General features: G+C 34.6%; 4 protein-coding genes and 2 long non-coding RNA genes across 6 annotated transcripts; 2 read left to right on the top strand and 4 right to left on the bottom strand.

Annotated features, from left to right (window-relative positions):
* The first annotated feature begins 91 nt into the window (after nucleotides 1-91).
* Nucleotides 92-1875, top strand: LOC129944294 (uncharacterized). The gene is made up of 2 exons (XM_056053641.1): nucleotides 92-882; nucleotides 944-1875. Coding segments are annotated over exons 1-2 (915 nt in total). The 5' UTR covers nucleotides 92-880; the 3' UTR covers nucleotides 1857-1875.
* Nucleotides 1876-2069: 194 nt separating this feature from the next.
* LOC129944293 (putative nuclease HARBI1) lies at nucleotides 2070-3585 on the bottom strand. Its single transcript, XM_056053640.1, has 4 exons — nucleotides 3226-3585; nucleotides 2727-3162; nucleotides 2505-2649; nucleotides 2070-2443 (listed from the first exon to the last, which is right to left on the bottom strand). The coding sequence occupies exons 1-4, from the start codon at nucleotides 3345-3347 to the stop codon at nucleotides 2070-2072; spliced, it is 1077 nt and encodes a 358-aa protein (XP_055909615.1). The 5' UTR covers nucleotides 3348-3585.
* A 1807-nt stretch (nucleotides 3586-5392) lies between these two features.
* Nucleotides 5393-6945, bottom strand: LOC129946063 (DNA ligase 1-like). The gene is made up of 4 exons (XM_056056090.1): nucleotides 6557-6945; nucleotides 6310-6478; nucleotides 5973-6244; nucleotides 5393-5919 (listed from the first exon to the last, which is right to left on the bottom strand). Exons 1-4 carry the CDS (start codon nucleotides 6752-6754, stop codon nucleotides 5500-5502), a joined length of 1059 nt encoding a protein of 352 aa, XP_055912065.1. The 5' UTR covers nucleotides 6755-6945; the 3' UTR covers nucleotides 5393-5499.
* A 2656-nt stretch (nucleotides 6946-9601) lies between these two features.
* Nucleotides 9602-11081, bottom strand: LOC129947073 (uncharacterized). Its single transcript, XR_008781681.1, has 4 exons — nucleotides 10774-11081; nucleotides 10323-10712; nucleotides 9906-10247; nucleotides 9602-9767 (listed from the first exon to the last, which is right to left on the bottom strand). It is a non-coding gene; the product is annotated as an uncharacterized LOC129947073 (long non-coding RNA).
* Nucleotides 11082-11205: 124 nt separating this feature from the next.
* On the top strand, nucleotides 11206-17887 carry LOC129947072 (zinc finger protein 892-like). The gene is made up of 5 exons (XM_056057506.1): nucleotides 11206-11438; nucleotides 11610-12228; nucleotides 16469-16980; nucleotides 17041-17408; nucleotides 17473-17887. The coding sequence occupies exons 1-5, from the start codon at nucleotides 11229-11231 to the stop codon at nucleotides 17789-17791; spliced, it is 2028 nt and encodes a 675-aa protein (XP_055913481.1). The 5' UTR covers nucleotides 11206-11228; the 3' UTR covers nucleotides 17792-17887.
* Nucleotides 17888-21553: 3666 nt separating this feature from the next.
* LOC129944179 (uncharacterized) lies at nucleotides 21554-22299 on the bottom strand. Its single transcript, XR_008781402.1, has 3 exons — nucleotides 22160-22299; nucleotides 21741-22001; nucleotides 21554-21687 (listed from the first exon to the last, which is right to left on the bottom strand). It is a non-coding gene; the product is annotated as an uncharacterized LOC129944179 (long non-coding RNA).
* Between the last annotated feature and the right edge of the window lie 639 nt (nucleotides 22300-22938).

Here is a 22938-nt window from a genome sequence, read left to right as displayed (position 1 = left end):
AAAAAAGGTCCATCGTTTTGTATCGTCGTTTTTATTTTGAACATGGAAAATTATTATAATCTTTATATAAATATATTTTTAGTACATTAGAAATGTTTGTAGCGTCCCAAATATTAAAAAAAAAAAAACAAAAATAATATAATCACACAATTTGATTGACAACAAACAAGAGAACATAAATAAGCATACGCTGCAATTTTATTATTATTATTATTAATATTATGAATTGTAATAAAACAAAAAACAATCATTATAAAATAAATATAAAAATCTACAACAAAAAGTCGAAAGTTGTTTTTTTTTAGAATTTTGAAAATGCTTTCAAGAAATTCTCTACTGCTTCTCCTTAGAAACAAGATGCATAACACTTAAAGGTCTTTAGTTCACTATGCTTCCTTGATAGTGACGTTGACGCCAGCGCTGATATGATCACAAGTTTTATTCTCCTGGGAATGAGAACTTTTATACCGAACAGGGTTAAAAGTATCAGACCCAAGGAAAACGCATGGTTTGATGTGAGCTGTAAAGAGGTCATTAGGGCCAAAGAAGTAAGTTTCCGTTGCTAAAAGCCAACCGTACTGAGGAAAGCCGGAAAAAGTTCAAACAAGCCAGGAGGGTTATTATGAAAAACGATAATCGTTTTTAATACGGAGTATTTGTGAAATTCCGATTACGAAAAACGATTGCAGAAGCGCGTATTTGTAAAATTGCGATTACGAGAAACGAGAATCGTAAAAAAACCATACTCGTATTTTTATTTACGAGTGCCTTCAATCACTCGTTCAGCTTTTGTTTTGGCGGGTTAGTCAAGTGTCAAACATTATTGTGTTTTGGTTTGTTTTTCTTTTTGGTTTGTTTTCATTTTGATGAGGGAGAAAAAATGTAAGTTAAATAATAAATATAATGGTGAAAAACATAAAAATAAGATATTTCTAATATTTAGGCCTACAACGAATGCTAAACAAATGGATTTGATGGTAGCTTTCATGGAAAGTAATCCAAATATTGCTAAAAATTATTTGCCGACGAGCCAAGCTAAATCGAAAGCCAAAAATCTTTGGAATAACTTAGCTGCTAAATTAAACGCGTGTGGCCCTCCAGAAAAAACAACAGAGGGTTGGAAAAACGTGTGGAAAGATTATAGATATAATCTGAAGAGAAAAATGCGAGACAATTTGGTCCATCTCAGCGGTACAGGGGGCGGGCCTAACAAGCAGAAAAAATTGTCTGATAACGAAAAAACTATTATTTCGATCCTTGACCTAAATGAGTCCGTTTCAGGAAACCAACTAGGAAAGCAATTTGGTGATCCGAATGGAAATAGCCCAAACATTGAAGTGACGGCCGGTAGCAGCACCACTGTTAATATATTGATGGAAGATGCTGATGATCAGGATTACCTCATAACTTTAATCGAAGACCCTCAACCACAACTTGAAAACATTGAGAATGAGGAACCACAACCAAACAATTCAGAAGGTAACCCGCCGTCTAGAAATAAAAAAGCAACAAAACGGAACAGGAACAATTTGTTGGAACAGCACGTTGACTTGCAAGATAAAGCTGTCAATATGCTAAACGAAAAGCTTGAAACGCAAAAGGGCATTTTAAAAGAGCTGACTACATTAAATGCATGGAATAAAGAAGCAGACAGGAGAAGAAGGAAACTGTATGATCTTAAAAAAGAAAAACTGGAAGAGTTCAAATTAAACAACATAAAGAAACATAACGCTCGATTAGAACTTATTTCAATTAAGTCTCGCAAATTGAAACTAAGGCAAGATAAAATGGAAATGAATACGAAATACTACAACCCCATTTCAAAAAATGATGAACACTCAAGTAGTAGTGAATAACTTAACTTGCATGTAAGGTTATTAAGTTTATTTATTAAGTTAATTTGTTTTAGTTTTGTGAAGTTTTTATTTTTTTTTTTAAGAAGAGTTTATTTTATGTTTATTTACTTTCTTAATTTATTTTCTTACATTAATATTTATCAATTTTGTGATCACAGATACACCTATGTACCTACTTGCATACAATGACTGAATTAAATAGTTTTATTTTGTTTACAAAACGTCTTTAATTTGGTTTCGTATTTCTGTTGCTATGTTCGAAAATTGATTCAAATCACTAGCTACAAGTTCACTCTCCTCTCCTTCCTCATTGTTTTCCATGACCGGGAAGTCTGGTACAGCAAACTTTTTGCAAATATTGTGCAAAGCAGCACAAACATTTGTAATTTGGATAGCTTTTTCGGGTGAATAATGGAGTTGCCTTGCTCCGAGAATGCTTCTGAACCTCGATTTCAAAACGCCTATCGTCCTTTCAACAATATTCCTACATTTGGAATGGATCGTGTTAAAATGTTCTTCTTGGCCACCTTCTTGTGCACTCCTGTAGGGTGTCATCATCCACGGTTCCAATGTGTACCCAGAATCACCTACAAAAATTAAAACACATCAAACGGTTTGAATGAATTAAGCATTTATGTATGTACGTACCCAATAACCAACTTCTCCTATCACCATCATTCCATTTTTGAACAAGGTGTCTGCGATAGGCGCTTAAACTAAACACAAATGAGTCATGGGAGGCTCCTCCATACCGCGCATCAATTGCTCGTATTCTCATTTTGTAGTCACAGACCTTTGACAATTAAGAAAAATTATAATAGAAGAGAATGCTTTTGGAAAAATGTATCAATTAAAGTGGGTGGTACTTACGATCATTGCATTTATACTATGGTCACCTTTTCTATTAAAGTAAAGGTGCTCATTTAATACTGGTCTTATAATTTTAATGTGCGTACCATCTACACACCCGATAATGCCAGGAAAACTATATTTCTCATAAAAATGTTGTTTACTTGCAGTTTTTTCGTCTTCCGTCATTGCAAATGATATAAATTTTGGGCACAGAATATTTTCCATTATTGGCAATATTTTTGCTAGAGTGACCGATAAAGTTGGTTGTGCCATACTAACAAGGAAATCCTGGCCGGTTCCTCTTTGATATCCACCCTCTGCCAGAAACCGAAGTGTTGCAGCTAATTTCAATACATTTGGTATATATGTAGAATTAAAACTTGGAAGGTGTGGATCAATCTCATCCAATACATATTTAAACGCTTCCTTGTTCAGACGAAAAAGTTGCTTGAACCTTGAAAATATTTTAGGAATTTACTTAAATACAGCATGAACAAAAGGATTTTCATTTACTTACGTGGAACTTGAAAGGCTCATTGGGTCGGATGAATCTCTTAAGAGTGCCCTTGTTACACGCATTTCTCCTTCGGATTCAGATTCATCTTCGCTTTCAAGAAAGTAATCGCAATGAAAAAACATTTTACCGAACCGAAATCAAATCAAATTTAAACTTAAAACTTTTCCAACATTCACAATTTGACATTTGTAAATAGGTGTGAAGTTAGTTGCGTTTAAAAAAAAATACCATTTTTCATTTTTGGCTGGCAACATTTTCTTGATTCCATTTTCGTTTCTCATAATCGCTCTTCGCCATGAGTTTCGTTTTTCTGGGTTTCGTTTTTTCTGCCGTTCGTTTCGTATTTCATAATAAGGGCCCAGGAAGGTCTGCAACGCCTATATTCGACGGACCAAAATTTTACATGACCAAAAATTACTGCAAAAAATACTGCAATGTCCCAAAGGTAGTACAAATTTTTGGTCATTTGTAAAAAACATGAGGAGTTCTTCCTCTTCATCGGTTCCTACGCTCGTTGTCAAAAACACTCCATTTGTTAGCTCTTTAGAGAATGCTAATCTCTTTGCTAGGCAGTTCAGCGCACATTCTACGCTGCCAGTGAGTGTTATGACTCCGCCTGTACTTGAGCTAGTTAGTGATTCTATGGGACCAATCTTTTTTCGCGCTCGTATTGTGGCAAGAGACCTTAGAGATCTAAACACTCATAAATCCGCTCGTCCGGATGGTATCCCCGCTATTGTTCTGACGAGGTGTTCTTCAACGTTGGCAAAACCGCTCCGTAAGCTTTTTCATCTGTCCTATTTTTCAGGTCTCGTTCCGAGAGGATGGTGAACTGCATTTGTCCAGCCTATCCCCAAAAATGGCGAATCTTCCTCACTCTCTAATTACCGACCAATTGCACTTATATCCCTTCTTTCCAAGGCCATTGAAACGCTGATTAATTATCAGCCTAAGAAATATCTCGAAGATCGAAAGTTTCTTAATGACCGACAATACGGCTTTCGTAGCAAAAGGTCCACTGGTGATCTCATGGTTCATCTCACCGAACTGTAGAGCAAATCTTTACATCGTTTTGGAGAAAGTAAGATTATTGCACTTGATATTTCAAAGCATTTGATAGGGTTTGGCATCAGACACCGTTATCGAAAATGCGTGTTTTCGGTTTTCATGAATCCATTCTTCATTGGATTAGTAATTACCTTTCGAATCGTTCAATATAAGTTGTATTGGATGGATTCAAGTCTGAAAACCACAAAATAAATGCTGGTGTGCCCCGGGCTCTGTTCTATCTCCAACACTCTTTCTCATTTTTATTAATGATCTCCTGTCTGCAACATCAAATCCAATGCATTGTTTCGCTGACGATAGTAGTCTTAGCTTTTCATATTCGATTTTAGATTCACACCCCTCTTCTTCGGATGTGGAACAGCAACGACAAAATATGATAAGCTCATTAAATTCCGACCTTAACAGCATTGTTCAAAGGGGATTAAGAAACCGCGTGGAATTTAATGCTTCAAAAACGCAATGCTGTCTTGTATCGTTAAAGCGAGATATACCCCCCTTGCCACTATCCATAGATGGCACTTGCATCGAGGAGATTGAACATCGCGATATTCTTACCTTTTGTGGAACGATCACATACGCAATATCGCCAAAAATTCCGCAAGATGTTTGGGTTTTCTAAGGCGATGCAAGAAATGTTTCTACCTTCTGATCTGGCTGTTATCTACAAGACTTACATATATACGTCCAAAGCTTGAGTATAAATCCCATACCTGGGCTAGTGCTCCTGCAACTTACTTAAGCCTCTTGGACAGTATTGAGTAAAATATTCTATTCTAAGGAATATTCGAATTCTCCATCGAACCTAAGATTATCTCTAACTAAAAAGTCAATTTGATAGTCAGGTTCAAGCGGGCTATCTTTATGATAAAATTTCGCATCCTCAAATATTGTGAATGTGAATAATTTCAAAAATATCCCTTGGAATGTCGTCATCACTAGAAATAGTTTTCTCGGAGACCTTGGTTCTCATTTTATTATGTAAAATTTAAACTTGTAATAAACAGTGAAAAATTATTGAAACTTCAAGACTTCGTCGGTAAAAAAATTCCAATAGAATTATGTATGTTATTTTTCTGGACAGGTTTCATAAAAAAAAAGATTCTAGTTTGCTTGTAAATTATATCTTATTGGAACGTTATTAAATAATATGACCTAAGTAAATCTAATTCGGCTATAAAGTACATATCCACAAAAATTACACTTAGCTTATGAACTACTACTCTTTGAATCTGAATTTTTAATGCTAGCCAGTTCCAGCTGTAGCTTACATTCTTGTTCTATCTTAAATTTCTCCATTCGTTCCTCCTTTTCGATTTCTAAAATCCTTAGTCTTTCATTGGTTTCGATTTCTTTTCGTCTTACTTCTAATTCTTTTTCCTTAATGTCTCTTTGCCATTCTTGTTTCAATTTTTCCAACTGTAATCTTTCCTGTTGCAGTTTCAATTCTTCGATTTTCCATTTCTCTTCAAATGCCGAATGTGCTTCGTTCTTTGGAGAAACTTTCTTTGGTCGGTGTGGCTCTGACGATGCTAAGCTGGGTGCAGGTGATGGGAATGCTCGATTGATAGCTTCTGACGTAGATGAGAGGAATTGTTTGAAACAATGAAGAGATTCATCACCTATGCCCTAAAACAAAATAAATAAGTACAAATACACATTTAAACGGAAGTTTTAAGCACCTCATTCTTGTTGGAAGGGCTCTGTTGTAGCGGCTCATCATCATCGTCGATATCTTGCTTCATTAGTTGGTTTGAATTCTCGTTCTCATTCTCGCTATCAGGTTCATAGCTCACAAATTCCCGACCGGAATCTTCATCTCTGGGCTCACCTACGGCATCTCTACTGGTCTCAAAATAGTGCTTTGGTTGTACTTTTGATGAGTCAATATCCAGTTTATCGCCATAGATTTCCGACAAGATATCATAATGCGTACAAATCTCAAGAACACACTCTGCAAAACAAAAACCAAAGTGAAAACTCATTTCAAAACCCAACAACAACATTCAAAACACCTACGACGAACCCAACTGCTACTTGTATCTTGTCCAGTTTGTTGCATCCACTTCACAGCTCTGATATAGGAATCCCTCAAATGACGGACTTTATTTTTAGTCTGCGTTGGTGAGGCGTCTTCAAGCTTCAGATCTTCAATGAGTTTCGCATAGAACACATCCGCTGTTGGTTTCTTTAAAGGCAACAAACAAAAATTAACTTCAATTCAAAACAAACGACGTCAAATTTGCGAAATGCATCTCACGCACACCTCAATTTCTTGATTCTGTCGGATAACATTTCGAAAATAATCCAAAATCACAAGTTCCTCTGCCACTTTCCATTTTCTTGTTGTATTTCGCGGGCGTCTAATTGATTTTCTTCGCGACCTTTTTGTTTTTGAAACATTCAAAGTTTTTCTCAGTTTTCTAACACTGAAAACTTTTTGTTCATCGATATCTAAATCCATTTTTCTCTTGGTTGCCTTGCTTTTCAAACAGTAAAAAACTGATCAACAGGGAAAATGTAGTACATAGATTTTCTCTGGCCTCTGGAAAATGATTTTTTCCTGTTTCGGTTTCGCATGAAAAGAAAATAATGAATGAAAATGATGTGCAAGCAATTTTCAATTCGTCAACATTCGTGCAAACAAAAAACAACATCGCATTTCGCAAAAATATTGCATTTTGACATTTGAGAATTTCAGTGCTGTCGTCTGCTGAAATTCGAAAAAGTGACTTTGGTTTTACTATTGTGACCTGTTCTTGATGTTAATATGATAATTTTCAATTTCAGATTAAAAGCGCATTCTCTCAAATATGTTTTAAAAATTTGACCCGTATTTTTTATTTTATTTGACATAATTTCGTTTTCAGGAATTAGAACTGTCTTACGGCACATTGTTTTTAATAAACAAATATAGAGCCGAAAGCCTTTGCTGCTATTTGGTCTTTCCACAAATTAATAACAATTTTAATTGATAAATAAATTGATACTTTAAAAATAAATAAATAAATAAACAAAATTGTTGTATTTGGGGTTCTGAGCAGTAATTGAAGAGAAGCCATTACATTTCAATTACCGCCAATTATGGTCTTTGTTTTGCATGCTATTGAAGAAACCGACCTGGAGAATATGTGGTATCAACAAGACGGTGCCATATGTCACACAACTCGAGCAAATGTGACTTTATAGTAAGAGAAATTTCCTGGATGCCTAATTTCTCGTCGTCGTGACGATATCAACTGGACATGCATGAGATCATGCGATTTGACTGCACTGCACTTTTTTTGTAGGGCTACGCGAAAGGCCGTGATTTTTTACTTTTGAGCACTTAAAAGCCAACATCTATCAAGTTATGGCTGAGATACTGTCCAATATGTATCAAAAAGTGGTCAAAAATTACCTTAAAAATTGCCACAATTCGCGTAGTGGTCTGTAGTGCTTCACCACATAATGTCAATTCTTCAACGTATGATGTAAAAAATATTTTATATGTATTTTATTTATGTTAACTTTTGAAACCACAAAATTGATAACCCTGTATTGAAACAAATGTGTGTGACTATGTTTTTCTAATGAGGTGACGAATGATTCTTTGTCTAAACTTTTTTGTATATATATGTTTTTGATGTCTAAGCGCTAAATATCAACATAAGAAAGTCAAGTCTTAGAAAAAAATCGTAGTACTCTTTTTCAGATTTGATGTCAAAAGTATCACAAATTTATCACCGGTGAGTGCCATCTGTTGTAGGTCAAGATCTACGCACATAATTTCTTTTATGACTATCTATTTTTTAAGTTAAAATTAGTTCTAGTCTAAATATTGGTATTTTTTCCCAATTTATTTTTTTTTCTTTTAATTTACTATGATAATTGTTTATTTGCATCAACTTTGAACTGTACAAATTTGACAGCTGCTCATGCGAATAGATTAAAACCATTAGCGTTCACATTTTCCAAACATGCTGTCAAACTTAACTTATCCACGTGCACAAAGTTATACCAATACAATGACAACAAATAAAACAATTCCAATCATTTTCCATGCGCCACGAAAAAAAAAACAATTTTTTAACGAAAATCTGAAATTCCCCATAGAAAATCCCATCATTTTGAAGTTTTATCGTTTCATTAAAATATGAATAAAAATATCTGCCTCACTTCTGCATCTCTTTTAATCAAATTCAGACAAGTTACAAAATGAGACTTAAATATCAATAGGGGTCTTGGAAGGGTCCAAGAAAGCTTTGAAATAGCTTATTAATGAAATCAAATAATTGAAAATGCAGAATATGTAATAATTAGCAAATCGTGTGTCAAAATTATTTTTTTTTTTTGAATTTTGGTTTTACATTTACAAAAAAAGGCTTTGTAATATTTATTGTTTAGTGTTTTTTTTTTAGCTGTATAAGATGTGTATATCGTTGTTGTCTATTGTTTGACAGTTGAGAATCTCAAATTGTGTTGACAGTTCTATTTCTTGAGGTTCGGCCATTTATCATGAATAAAGTCGAAGTTTAGTACGAATTACACGCTGGGCACATACTTTCAGTCCTTATTTCTTTCTAAATGAAGAAACTGATAAAGTGAATAGCGAGTTTTTTAAACAACGAAGAATATTTGGATCTAGCACAAAATACAAAAAATCAAATTCAAAATTGTCTCCACATTTCCTCAACAACAACGAAAATTTGTATTAGGCTAGGCGCGCACATGCAACTTTTTCGAAACCAAATAGTTTGATCTTCAGTTGCCCAAACATCGCGCACATAAGCGATGTAATCAACGAAATAAACCAATACACAGAAAACATTTATTTACTATTTCTATCTCATATACACGAAACAAAATAGTTTCAAATTTGTCCTACTCTTTTGCTTATGAAAGAAAAGAGTAGAAAAAAATTACAAAATTATATAAAATATATTTTTTGTTTTTTGAAAGTCAATAAAATTTTCTAGGCATGAATTTTTACGAAATGGCACTGATATGTGAGTTTGAATTAAGAAGAAGGATAAACCTGCAATCAAAATGCAATATTGGGTTCACCCGTTTAAGTCACAACGCTTTGTTAAAGGGCAATTTCAAAAAATTAATCTAGACCTCCGCTTTTTTCTACTGCGATGAAAATAAAACATCTTTCAATTTTGCTTTACTTATTTATTTTAATTGATAGAAATATAATAGATCATAAGTAACTAACTTTATACTTATATATATATGGAAAGATACATCAAATAAATGAAATTCTTATTAAACGAATTATAAAATAACCTTATTCATTTATTTATTATTATTTATTTATTCCTTTTAACTTAATAAATAATCGGATTAGAATTTCTTACTTTACATGAATACTTTAGGCCAACTCATTACTGAATCACTTATTTCATCAATCACTTGTAAGGCATAATCAAACAGCTCTTAAGCGTATATGTACGTCCTTCCACAATTGGAGTGGCAGGAAACCCTTGGGGTAACTAATATATTTTATAAGAGAAAAGAATTATATTTGTTAATTATAAAACCAAATATTTAAGAGACCACCAAGAAAAAAAAATATTTAAAAACAATGAATTTGTTTTGGATACGATTGACACCTATTAATAAATCTTTACCTTTGTTCCAGCAATAAAACAACCAGCACTGCCAAAGCTCTTTTTAAATTTTCCCATTAGAATATCAACATATTTCTGATCGGCGCCATAATAGTCGACAATACCGCGACCATTTGGTCCCATCGCTACCACACTATGCGTCTCATACAAATACAAATAAGGTTTGAATTTCTTTTTCAATGCAATATCTTCGGACAATCGAACACTCCAACATACTTCACAATTGAACTCAAATGTCCAACCGTAATCCTTGGTAATGTGATCTGCAAATTGGGAAATTCCATTTCCGATAGACATACCCTAAATAGAAGCCATCGAAGGCATCGTATAGCGTAACATAGCCTTGGAAAAAAAATGGAATTTCAGACTCAGTCTGTCAGTTCGTGATTTTCAAATCGATTCAAATCGTCATCTTACCTCTCGATTATTTTCTTTAGCTACTTTTGGGGCACACATTAATTGATTTATGTAGCCCAATATAAAAGCCCAAGGTAAAAGCCAAGATATACTAGGAAGGCTGTGTGTAGAGGAACCTTTTCGAATGAAGATTTGCTCCGATCAGGATCATCATAGATTCCTCCTCTTTCTGATACTGATGCTCCTGTGGGTGCTTTTCCGTTTCAGTGTTGTTTATGTTACTCTTTATTGTATACATTTCCATTTGCAGTCTGGTTGATAGCATTCGATGGCTACAGCGTTGTTTTACTCTTGACATTCACATTTGTGAGACGCGAAACTTCATTTGAAATAATTGTGCTTTATTCCATTTTTTAAACGATGGCGCACTTGATTGAAGTACATAATAATCTGAAAATAAAAAAAATTAAAAAATGTTTTTTTGTTTTGAATTACAAATAATAATAACCACCTCCTTTCAGTGCATAAATACATTTGACGTTTAAAAAGTAGCAAATTAAATTATGAAAACAAACGTACGAGAAGGATATATTATTCTGCGCGTATGGAAGTATCCTACTAGCCTCGTCACACTTTAAAGAATCATTCGACTGAAATGCACTAATACATGCATACCAAAGAAACTATTTAGTTGCATGTGCGCGCAGTCACGTTGTTTTCTGCATGTGCGCGGACTCTCGTATAAGTCTATAGTGCTCAGATTAGAAACCAAACAGTTTCGAAACTAAAAGTTGCATGTGCGCGCCTAGCCTTAAGAGTCTTTCTTAATATTCAACCGTTAAACTCAAGATTAGCTCTTTGCTTGTCAACTTTAAAATTCAAAAATTATTTTTATCTCATACACAAACCCTCACCAATTCACAATAGTACACATTCAATTAATTTGACATTTCTCATTATTTAATAATGTCATCCAGGTTTTTTTGGCTTGCTTGTAAAAAAAAGAAACATTTAGTTTTCAATTTGGGAAGAAAATTTTACTTTTTATTTAAAAAGAAAATGAATTTTAAAGTCGACATATGTGTGTGCCGGGTGTGTATGGAATCCGAAAACGGTATTTCACTTTTAAAAGACTCCGCACTCCTCGAGAAATTTGTTTACACCACCAAACTTAAAGTAGGTCTAAAGGTCTCATTCTATTATAATAGATTTTTTAGCCTTTTCAAAACAAAAGCATAGAATTTTATATTTTTATTTATTGAAATAAATTGTAGTTCGTTAAAATTGTAATTTAGTTTAAAAAAAAGTGAAAGAAGTTTTCAAACATCCGAGATTTTTGTGTTGCAGGTCAAAGCGGATGGTATGCCAGCCATTTTGTGTGACAAATGCACTGATCGTCTTAAAGTCGCCTACGACTTTTGTCGTACGGCCAATATATCGGAGAAGCAATTGCGAAAGTTCATTAGCAAAATAAGCTTTGACTTCCGGGAAGTGACGAAGACCTTACCAAAAGACGACAATGACGAGGACTACGTGGTAATGGAAGAATTCGATGGAATGAATCCAGCTTTGCTTGAGGAACCTGAAGAAATTATTCCCCAATCGTTACCTGTGCAACATCAAACACCACCACCGCTGCCACCACCACCACCACAACCGGCAGCACCAGAACCATCTATTGTAGTCGAGGAGTCGATAATTCAAAAGAGAAATCTTAAAATTGAAGTCACCGAAATGGAACATGAGGAAATTGAGCTTATGGTAGAGGAGCCACATCAGGATAGTATTACGATTGGAAAGCAAGAAGCTCTTGGATCGGAAATCGAAATGGAAGAATTTCACGAGATAATTCAAGATGATCAATGCGATACGAATCTATATTTAGATGAGAACACTTATGAGGAGCTGCAATTGTACGAGAATGAAGACGGTGAAATCTACGACCATCAACAAGTTGATGAAGAAGGTAAGTAGATAATTAGCTGAGTAAGTTGAGATAATTGAAGAGCGAAATTGTCGTTCCTGGGTTAAACGCATTGAATAAGAAGGTATAAAATACTTATTTTTTTAGAGTTTGCTTCATTGATTATATCGGCGGATAAGTCCTTAATTAAGTTAGTTATATTTACTACATTTTATGTTGGACGTAGACTTTTACCTACTTGAAATCTACTACAAATCTGTTATAAAGTAGAAAGGTACTTCAAGCAAGCAAGAATCTTTTTAGAAAACTTTGCATCAGATCAAAATGATGTCACAAAAATAGCTGAGTAATAGGTTTTTTAATTAGACACTTAAAGCTTATCTCGTTGGTGATGGTAATACCAATTTTGTCTGTCCGGTCCTATTCCACAGCTCAACGTTAGAAATGGTTTGCGGCCACCGGATCTTCTGAATAGAGCGCAAACAACGGTTAACGAAAGCTTGTAGATGCATTCACATTGTTGATGTGGTCGACGCACTAAAGGGCCACTGCGAAATCCCGCTTGGTGCCTATTGAGTGTAGACTCGATCCTGGACTTAATCCTCTCGACAATAATAGTTTCCTTTCTTTGGTAACTTAACAACAACTCCATCCTTCCAGTCCCTTGGGTAAGTTTTACTCTCCCAGACAGCCTGCACGAGTTTAAGCAAAACAAAATACGGGCAGCTGCCTCAGGGTCTGCTTTTAGGAATTGTGCGGGAATACCATCAAGTCCAGCTGTTTTGTTTTTCAATTGTGGATTTAATTCTTCATTGTGGTCATCATTTAGCAGCCCACAAAAGTGCTCCTCCCATCTTTGTAGCTGATTTTCTATCATCACTAAAAGGTTGCCGTTCAAATCTAACACGGGATGGTTAGTGTTAGTGCTACTACGCTGTCCGACAATGTCCTTAGTGATTTTATGCAGCTCCCTTGCGTCCCCTCTTCCTGCAGCATGTTCCGCATTTTCCGCAAGTTTGGCCAACCTTGCCCTCTTGTCACGTCTCACACACAGCTGCACTGTTTTATGAGATGCTTTATACTCGTTTCGTAGTATCAATTTCCACTGAGCATCACTTTCTGAATTGATTCTAATTTTAAGTGTTTTTCGATATGTGATTTTGTCCCAGGTGTCTTGAGATATCCGGGAATCTCTAGCCCTTGTCTGTCTGGCTATAGTTTCAGTTACAGCTTCCATGTAAGCGTTGTTAATTTGGCCCCACAAAATATCTACCGATAAGCCAGCATTTTGTATGTTCGATGCTTTGTCGCCGAGTTTGGTGACGAAATTACGATGTACATTACGGTCATTCAGAACGCTTGTGTTGAATCTTGGTCTCCTTGCTATAAACTATGAGCGACGCTGTACAGCAGCTGTTCGTAAGCGAAGCAAACCCAGTAGCATGCGATGGTCACTACCTGCATCAGCCTTTCTTTCGTTACGAACATCGCACAGTGACTTCCTCCATTTCTGGAAGTGATCGATTTGATTTTTATTCGCCTAAGTTCGAGCTAAATAGTAGAATCGAGAAATGATAATTACTTTTCGTAATTAATTTCAAATTTATTCCAATCGCAAGTAATTAGTAATTTACCTTTTTTCCATTATATTTTTAATTACGTTTTAATTACTTGTAATTGTTCAATTAATTTTAATTTTTCAATTACTTGTAATTGTAATTGAAAAAAAAAATCATTTCAATCACTTGTAATTGTAGTTGAAAAAATGCAATTACTAATTAATGCAATCTTAAAATTAATTAATTTAAGGTAGTCTTTATAACGAGCAATGGTCAGGGCATAATGCCACGGTAGCCTTCGATGGGCAAATCGAAGGAAACGTCTTTGAACACTCTCAATTTTTGAAATATATATGGTTGATACGGGGCCATAGTTAGGAAGAGTATTTAAAAATAGGTGATGATGTGAAAAAGTGATGTAGAGTTACATAAGAGTTGAAAGTTTATTTGATTGCATCGTTTACATGAACCAGAAAATGCAGCTTTCGATCACATGAGTGCCCAATGTCAAGAATATAAACAGATGAAATAGGTGATTTTCAGAGTTGGTCTTTTGACATCTTTCAATTGATTTATGCTAAATTTGGTTTGCCATTTTATAATACATAAAAGTTCTTCTGAACAACGTTTTTAAATTTAGCATTAAATGTGAGCGCATTATCTCGCATCGTGGGCCTGTGGAGTGGCATCTTAAATCGTGCGATTTAACACCACTTTACTTTTTTTTGTGGGGTGATGTGAAGTCGCTTGACAATTGACGCCTTGGAAGAGCTCGTTATTGCTGACAAAAGTAACACAAATTTTGAGTCAGCTGGAATTTATTTGAGCAAGCCATGGCATACAATTTCCCGAACTCATTTTTGATACATAATTGAAAAATCTAATCTTTATAACGAAGTCAAATTCTTTGCCCTTCTTCAAAACCACATATCTAACAATATACATATATTTAGATCAACAAAAATTCTTTTTACATCAAAGTGTGAATCTTCGAGGCCTAGTCAATAGGCACGAATGTAATGGTCTTAAAACATTTGGTGTCGTCAGTGTTAAGTAAAGTATGGGAATATTTTGTAATCATTTTCATAAATAAATGGTTAGGATAGATAGGAGGGGACCTAAATGGCAACCTTGGGGTATGCCAGAGGTAGCAGGAAAAGGTAAGGAGATAGCGCAACTGAAGCTTACGTTGTTAGGTTAGGTTAGTTTAAAAGTTTCTGCAGATTCAGAATCTATGCACTTAGGCCAAAGGAGGCCCATTGTGATACCACACGAATCTAGAGAATTACTTCTTACTAGTCGAACCATTTTGAGCTTTTTATAAAGCGAAGAAGATATTTTATATCCTTTTTAGCTAGTTTACTGGGGTTATTAAAAAAGTAGTCTCCCAGATGAAGTTTGCGTCTTAGTGAAAGAGCAGGGCAAGTGCAGAGAAGTGAGAGATTGTTTCCTCTTCTTCCTCGTCTATACAGCTCCCGCACAAGTCATTTGAGGCTACACCAAATCGTTTTGCGTGCCTGCCTATAAGACAGTGTCCCGTAAGGACACCTATTAGTGAGCTAATATGTAGTCTGCTTTGAGATAACAATTCTTTAAAGCGCTTTAGGTCCAGTTAAGGCCATATTAATTTTTGTGGCTGCTCATGTTGGTAAATTATGCCACCTAGATATTGCTATCGCAAAAGCTGCAGCTATCGGTATACCTATCTTCTCCCTTTCGAGTTTATCGGCTCTACAGTTTCCTGTGATGTCTCTGTGGCCCGGCACCCAACAGAGGTGAATGTTAAATTGCTGCGCCATCTCCATAAGAGACGATCGACAATCGAGAGCCGTTTGAGATTTGGTTGAGATTGAGACACCGTCAAGAGATTTAATAGCAGCCTGGCTGTCAGAGAAGATGGAGAGAACCTCTTTGACCGTTAAAATTTCCGCTTGGAAGACGCTACAATGATAAGGGAGGCGGAATGAGATGCTTAGATTAAGCTTTTCTGAGTACACACCACTACCAACTCCCTCATTTGTCCTGGATCCATCTGAATAAAAATGAATGCTTTTATCATTCAGGAGTTTTTTGTATACTCATTCATCTCTGGATGGAATGGATACCTGGAAGTTTTTTTCCAAAATTGATAGTTTTGTTTTTTGAGGATTAATACTAAGTCCGCAGTGATCAGTCCATCTAGTGAGCATATTGAGTGCGTTTTGGAGGAGGTCTCTCAGTGTATTAGGATGTTCTCCTGTGACGCCGATAGCAACGTCATCAACATACGCAACCACTCTCAAGGGATATTAGTAGTTCGTTAACCACTATGTTTCACAGGAGAGGGGACAGAACACCACCTTGCGGAGTGCCTCTACAGACAGACATTTTAGTACAAAAATCCCCCATCTTAGAGTTGATGATCTTGCTATTTAGCATCAGATTAATCAACTCAGATATGGAGTATTCGACGCTTAGGGTCGTCAAAGTAGAAGTGATAACGGACATCGGGTCTCTTAGAGATTGACAAGTCTAGATCTAGAAACTTAAAGCTTTAAATAATTTATATAGACACAATTTGTAGGTCTGCTACAGTTTTCAGAATTGTTCGCAACACTTTTAATTTTTTTAGCGTAAAAATAAAGCTTACAACTTGAACGAACAGTTTCAATGAACGTTTTAATAATTATTTCTTTTAAGTCCAGTGTTTACAATTTTTTGACAAATTTATTTTTGAAATTAAGATTATCCAACAGATCATCTTGGAGAAGGTGATGGAGAAGGAGAAATTATTGCCGACCACATCGATGAATATTCCGGAATCGATGGCGGAGAAGAATTAGTTAAATTATATCCGCATCAAGAACAAAAAAAGACAAAGCACAAAAAAACAACTCGCACTTCGAAGCGGTCAAGGGGTGAAACAGCGGCATCGAAAATCGAAGGCAAATCGATTATTTGCATTAAATGCAACAAAGATTTCAGCACAAAAACCAATCTCATGCGGCACATGATCTCACATGCCGGTTTGAAGCCCTTCAGGTGTCAAACTTGTGGCAAGGGATTTACCCAAAATGGATCACTAAAACAACATATTTTCATCCACACAGGCGAAAAGCCGCATGTCTGTCACGTTTGTCAGAGAGGATTCACGCAAAGCAAGAGCCTCATATTCCACATGCGTCGGCATACAGGCGAAAAACCTTTTAACTGTGAGGAGTGTGGGATAAATTTCAGACAGAAGGATGGATTGAAGGTAAGCCCCATAAGATTTGAAATGTTGTTGATAGTGGTGTTTTAAACTGTTTGATTGTAGCATCACATTCAGAAGTACCACGGAGAAGGACGAGAGGCTCACGTTTGTCCGGTGTGCGAAAGAGTACTTTCGTCAAAGTATGCCCTGGCAACGCACATGAAGAAACATCAAACCAAAACAGTAGAACAAGAGTCAGAGATAATGGCTAGATGTTTTGAGGGCACCAATGTTAAGTTAGAAGGGTCTTCGTTGCATCAAATGAAATCCGAAGGCCAGGAATATTCATCAACATCCACAACAGAACCCATTTCTACCCAAGTCTTAGAATCAGTTGAAGATATCGAACCAAAGCCAATTAACCATGCCGGAGCTGGAGTCCGAATGAAACAGTTTCAATGTGGAAAGTGTTTCAAATCATTCAAGATAAAGTAAGATTCATTTATTTTGTAATGTAATCCAAAAGAAACTAAACTACTTTCATTGTATTCCCAGGAGAAACCTCCTTCGTCACTTGCGCAACCATGATGTGAGCACTCTGGAATTACACGAGTGCACTGATTGTGGCATTGGATTTGACACAAAACGTAGACTCAAATTACATCGTCTACGCGATCACAAAGATATAGTTTGTGACTTGAATAATTGCGAGTATTGCGATGCCCCGTTTGTGTCAGTTGCCGATCTCAGCGAGCACATAGCAAACGAACACGATGCTATCGATCAGAATTGTCCACATTGTAATGAGCATTTTGATTCGCAGAAATTGTACTATGATCATTTATTGGAACATGAACATTTGTTAGATAATTAAAAACTGTTAGAATTTAGTTGATATTTATAATTTTTATAGAATTATTTACTTATACATATAAAATAAATACATTTAAATACAAAATATGAAAAATAATTACGACCCCAAAATAGTTTATTTCTGTCCAATGCAAAATGATGTAGCAAGTTTTTGTTTTACAGCAGGTGACAACGATGATGAGATAATCAAAAGTTTAATCAATTCATAAGTTAATAAATAAGCTTTATTTGTAAACACGTCAAGACTTCTTAAATAGTATAAATTAATTTGTATTCTGTCTGTAGAGAGATCAGTTTCTATTAAGTGTTTGTTTATTTTATTCTTCAAACAAATAAACGATATAAATTTCAATCTGAAATTTAGATAAAATTATAAAAAACCTTAAACAAGGTCTCGAGCAGTTTTATAACAGATTAATTAAATTTGAATAAGATTTAAATATCCAAACAATGAGAATGATAATTCGTTTATTTTATTGTACGTTTTAAAAGGGGCGTAAGGATTATGATAGATTGAGTTATCTTTTGATTAAGTTGATTTTGTCCATAAAATTTATACTTTTAGAGCCTAACATGAATTGCAAGAATATGACTACGTTTTATTGAAATGCATTTATGAATTTTCGACAATCTGTTGGTCCAAGCATGAGGAACCCAAACACAACCAGTGTAAAATAAAATTTTAGATTTGGTTACTTGTGGTAAAGAGGAAAATATCGTACTCTCTCATGCTTGATTAAGTAGTTTTTAAACATGTGTCTAATATCACTGAGGCCTGCAAATAACCGCTATTTTTTAAACCAAAAACTAAATATAAAACAATGCTTGAGATAATTGATTTCACTTAAATGGAATTTTAATATTTCTTCAAATGAAGAAAAATTGATTACCTCTAAGGTTAATTTCTAAACACCCTCATTAGTTTCTAAATATTTACAAAGTGGAGTCTGATTTTTAAATTTTTTGTAAAGCTGTTTGCTTTGTCTTTTAAAATTGGATCAGGTTAGGTTAGGTTGGAGTGGCTGTCCAGATGTCATTGACGCACGTAGACTTCAAGGGTCCATTGTGATACCGCTAATGAGGTTACTCATGGGAGAGTAATGAACTTAAACAAACCATTTCGTACTTTTAATAAAGTTAGAGAGACGTTTTGTGTCAATCGTTGCCAGTTCACTGGTGTTATCGAAGAAGGGATTACCGAGAAAATTCCATGCAGCTTCTACAGAAGTCATTTGTGTAGACACCTAGCCTCAGAGCATGTCTTCCTATGAGGCAGTGTCCCGTTATTACTCCAATTGTAGAGCTTATATTTTGTCTGCTAAGTGATATCAAGCCTTTTGACCGTTTTAAGTCAATATTTGGTCATATTTGCTTGGTTGCTAGGCAGGTGGTACTCTGTGACCATCTAGCATTTGTTGTTTCTAGAGCATATTGCTTGAGAAGATATTTGCATGTAGCAAGTGGTGTTCTTATGCTATGTTTTTGTCTAACATGAGGCAGAAGTGTTCCGCGAGCTCATCGGCTTTGCAATTTCCGGGAATGTCTCTGTGGCCCGGCACCCAAATGAGGTGAATGTTAAACAGTTCCGTCATCTCATTCAGAGATGATCGACAATCGTGAATTGTTTGAGAGTTTGTGGAGACAGACGCGATGGATTTAAGAGCGGCTTGGCTGTCTCAGAAGATTCGTATATCCTTACAAGATATAACGTTTTATTTGAGCCAGGATAGTGCTTCTTTAATCGCCATTACTTCTGCCTGGAATCAAATTGGGCAGGTTTTAATTGAAGGGTTGAAAACGTATAAGACTTAACAGCCAGTTTGAGGGGATGACATTTGCTGCCACTGTCTTTGCTTTATTGCAGTGGCACCTGTTGCAGTTACTGAACACTTTTTTCCTTTTAAAACTTTACAGATATATGTGAGTATATTTTTTTTGGGCTAAGGTTAAGTACCTCACCAATGCAAATACATTTAACAACAACATTTTTCAAATAGGAGATGGGTTTCAGTGGACTCGGCTGCCCCAGGTCTTGTAGAAAAAAAAATACAAACAAGTTTTTAGAAAGTTTTATAGCACACGCACATAATGTGTCACCATCTGTGCAATGCAAAGTACTTTTTTAAGCCAGCGACCGACAGGCGAAGGATTGCAGTCTACACAAGCCCTTCGTCATGATGTCGGCAATCGTTGATTTAATAGTTAATTACAAATACAATCCACTGAGAATTGGCCAATTGCTCTGTTTCACTATAATCAAAAGTATGATGAAGTGAATCTTAAGGAAAGTAGCTGGTAAGAATATTTTTATAAATAATAAAATAGGAACTATCTTAATTTTGTCTCTCTATTTTATTTAAATTGTAGGTCTTCGAATTTAACTTAAATGCCTTCCAATTCATCAATGATATATTGCTGTCGATGCCGTCAACATATTCAATTCATTTCAAACCCTACTCCAGGAATTACTTCATCAATTTAGTTTCTTGAGATATTTTTTTTTAAATAGAAGGCACTCATATACATATAAGGCTTTTCTTAGCTCTCTAAACTCATAAAGTAGTGAAGATGTTCCAAATCTACAATACCTTTCTTCAATATTCCGTTTACAATTGTTTACTATTTCCTGTTACGAATTTGTAGTCTTAAGATTATAACACCAAGTTCTTGTAATATATTGAAAAAAAATACAAAAATAATGTTAAAACTGGGTTTTTCTTATTTTGAGCTAAAAAGAAATACATAATAGCTTAACGTCGTGCTAAGAAGTAAGTTTACTATTATGATTTTCTAATTTCTTATGATTTGTTAATTTCTTGTTTTCTTTTGTTCATAGTGTTCGAATGCCTTATGTGGCCTCAATAAAGGATACATATCGATTTGGAATCGATCCTTTCAAAATGTAAAATGTCTCCTTTTCGTTGGCAAGGATATATGAATAAAAACAATTTGTTTAGGTTATATCCACATTAAATTTCACATTAGTTAAAAGTCCTTAACCATAATATTGTAATCTTTTTTTGTAGTAAGGAATTATTTAAATCATTAAACATAAAGTCTTCTTGATTGAAATAAGAATTAATACAAATATGTTTTTAAATTCTATTCGGCACCCAACCTTATAATGCATATAAGGCTTTTCGAGGCTACCTAAATTCATGAAATGACTTTTTCAAAAAAAAAAAATGTGTGATGTTTTTCCAAACCTACAAAATCTTTCCTCAATATTCCGTTTAAATTTGGTTCCTTTTTTTTTTATTACGAATTTGTAATCCTAGGTTCAATCATCAAGTTCCTGTAGTATATTAAAAATATACAAAAATAATGTTAAAAAACAGTACTGTAGCTAAAATCGAATTTCGTATTAGTAATCCTAATCAGCAGCAAAAATTAACTCTTAAACGAACTATTTTAAACCATAAAAGGAAAAGGATTACTATGAAGGTTTTCAAAACTTTAGGTAGAGTGAAATGAAGACACACGAACGTGATGAACCAAAATATAAGAAGAATAAGGATTACAAATATTATGTTTTTAATGCCTCAATAAAGAAAAATATACTAATATAATTCACTAATTTAATATTTGACTTGAGTAGATAAAATCTAGGAAAACCAAAAAGAAGTATTTTTCTTTTAAATATTTAATTTTGTTTTTCAAATTTTTAATGTTTTTTGTTTAAATAAATAATAGCATATAATTTTGAAAACTAAATTTTTACTAAGTTAGATAAAATTTTGAAATGCATTACAACTTTGTTTTAAAATTAGCTGCCACGATGAACGTAGGTTATCAGTTGATGATATTTTTAGCATGTTGTCGGATCAAATGAACGGCAAAGTCAAATCGATCCTCGTTGCAGAATTTTTTGCAATACCGCTTCGTTTTGTTTAAGTGCTAAAAAAACATTAATTAGTGCTTTCAAAGTTTTTACATTATGTAAAACTTACTTTGAAGTAATTTTGCCATCATGAGCCTTCTGTTCAACTAACGCACAATGAAATTGATTAGGTTATAATTAATTAAAGCATTCCCGGAATAGGGCTCGTAAGTTGATGGAGTCTTAAGTCGTTTTGGTTGTCATTCTTTTACGAGGCAAATTCTAAAATCCAAATCTGACATTTTCATTACGTGAAGGTTGCCGGCTCACGACTCTTGGAACATCATTAGGACAGTTTGTAGGGGTATTCTTGTGGCGATTCCAGTTAGTTCTAAAGAGAATGATTCAAAAGACATTATGAATTCATGCAATTCAGCTTCTATTTTGTTAGTCTTTAAGTTTATAAAAATTGCAGGGAATTCTAAAATAGTACATACAAAACTGATAAGAGATTATTTTGTATTCAATTTATTTTTTAAGAAGGCTTACCAATGATTTCCTACTTCCGTAACTTAGAAGGTTCTATATTGTGCCTCTTCTATATCGTCGTAGCAGTAGTAGTGAGGGTGTTTCAGATAATATAATTTCCTCTATGTTGAGGGGACTGATAACTCAAAGATCTATTAACCGATTCTTATGACATTTGGCACACGTAATCTCTATAGAAAAAACTTCGAGATAACCTAAGAAATTACCATTTTCGACATAAAAACAATCGTAAAAAATGTTCTGAGGGGTGTTTCGATGCCTCTCGCTGTGAGGGTCTCAGGGGAAGATTAAGTGTTAAATGGCTCAGTAGTACAAATACAAAAAATGCAACCTCAAAACATTCCTTATCCCATGCCTTATGAGAGCTACAAAGTACATAATTCAATGGTTATAAAACTTGGCCCAGCAAGCGTATTAACTAAAACTGACGAGTTAAGAATTTGGAATGGCTTACAAACACTTATGAATGTGGTTTTAAACTAAATGTTGTCCAAAGAAATTTTAAAGGGCAATAGACAGATGACTCTTTTTAAAATATGCAATTTATTGAAGCAACATAATGATTTATTGAGTTTCCGAACCCCCGGGAAATTAATTTAAACAACTGAAGACACAATTAAGATGAAAATTTTCGAGAGCTTTTTGATGATTCTACAGGAATTTTTATCGAAGACGAAACTTCATTCAGCGGAGCACCTTAATCTGGAAATGTCAGTAGGTACTTGTAATTTTCAATGGTCTGTTCTTTTTCGAAAAAATTGTTGACTATTTTTGTTATG

Source organism: Eupeodes corollae, chromosome 2, assembly GCF_945859685.1.
Source record: "Eupeodes corollae chromosome 2, idEupCoro1.1, whole genome shotgun sequence".
Classification (NCBI taxonomy): Eukaryota; Metazoa; Arthropoda; class Insecta; order Diptera; family Syrphidae; genus Eupeodes; species Eupeodes corollae.
This window is presented reverse-complemented; position numbering and strand designations above follow the sequence as displayed.

Coding starts and splice junctions, on each gene's coding strand:
- LOC129947072 (XM_056057506.1), top strand. CDS start 11,229: ATGTCATCCAGGTTTTTTTGGCTTGCTTGTAAAAAAAAGAAACATTTA. Junction 11,439..11,609: donor TTTACACCACCAAACTTAAA/GTAGGTCTAAAG, acceptor TTTGTGTTGCAG/GTCAAAGCGGATGGTATGCC. Junction 16,981..17,040: donor GACAGAAGGATGGATTGAAG/GTAAGCCCCATA, acceptor GTTTGATTGTAG/CATCACATTCAGAAGTACCA.
- LOC129944293 (XM_056053640.1), bottom strand. CDS start 3,347: ATGTTTTTTCATTGCGATTACTTTCTTGAAAGCGAAGATGAATCTGAA. Junction 3,163..3,225: donor ATGAGCCTTTCAAGTTCCAC/GTAAGTAAATGA, acceptor AATATTTTCAAG/GTTCAAGCAACTTTTTCGTC. Junction 2,444..2,504: donor TAGGAGAAGTTGGTTATTGG/GTACGTACATAC, acceptor TAATTTTTGTAG/GTGATTCTGGGTACACATTG.
- LOC129946063 (XM_056056090.1), bottom strand. CDS start 6,754: ATGGATTTAGATATCGATGAACAAAAAGTTTTCAGTGTTAGAAAACTG. Junction 6,245..6,309: donor AAGTAGCAGTTGGGTTCGTC/GTAGGTGTTTTG, acceptor TTTGTTTTGCAG/AGTGTGTTCTTGAGATTTGT. Junction 5,920..5,972: donor GCCCTTCCAACAAGAATGAG/GTGCTTAAAACT, acceptor ATTTTGTTTTAG/GGCATAGGTGATGAATCTCT.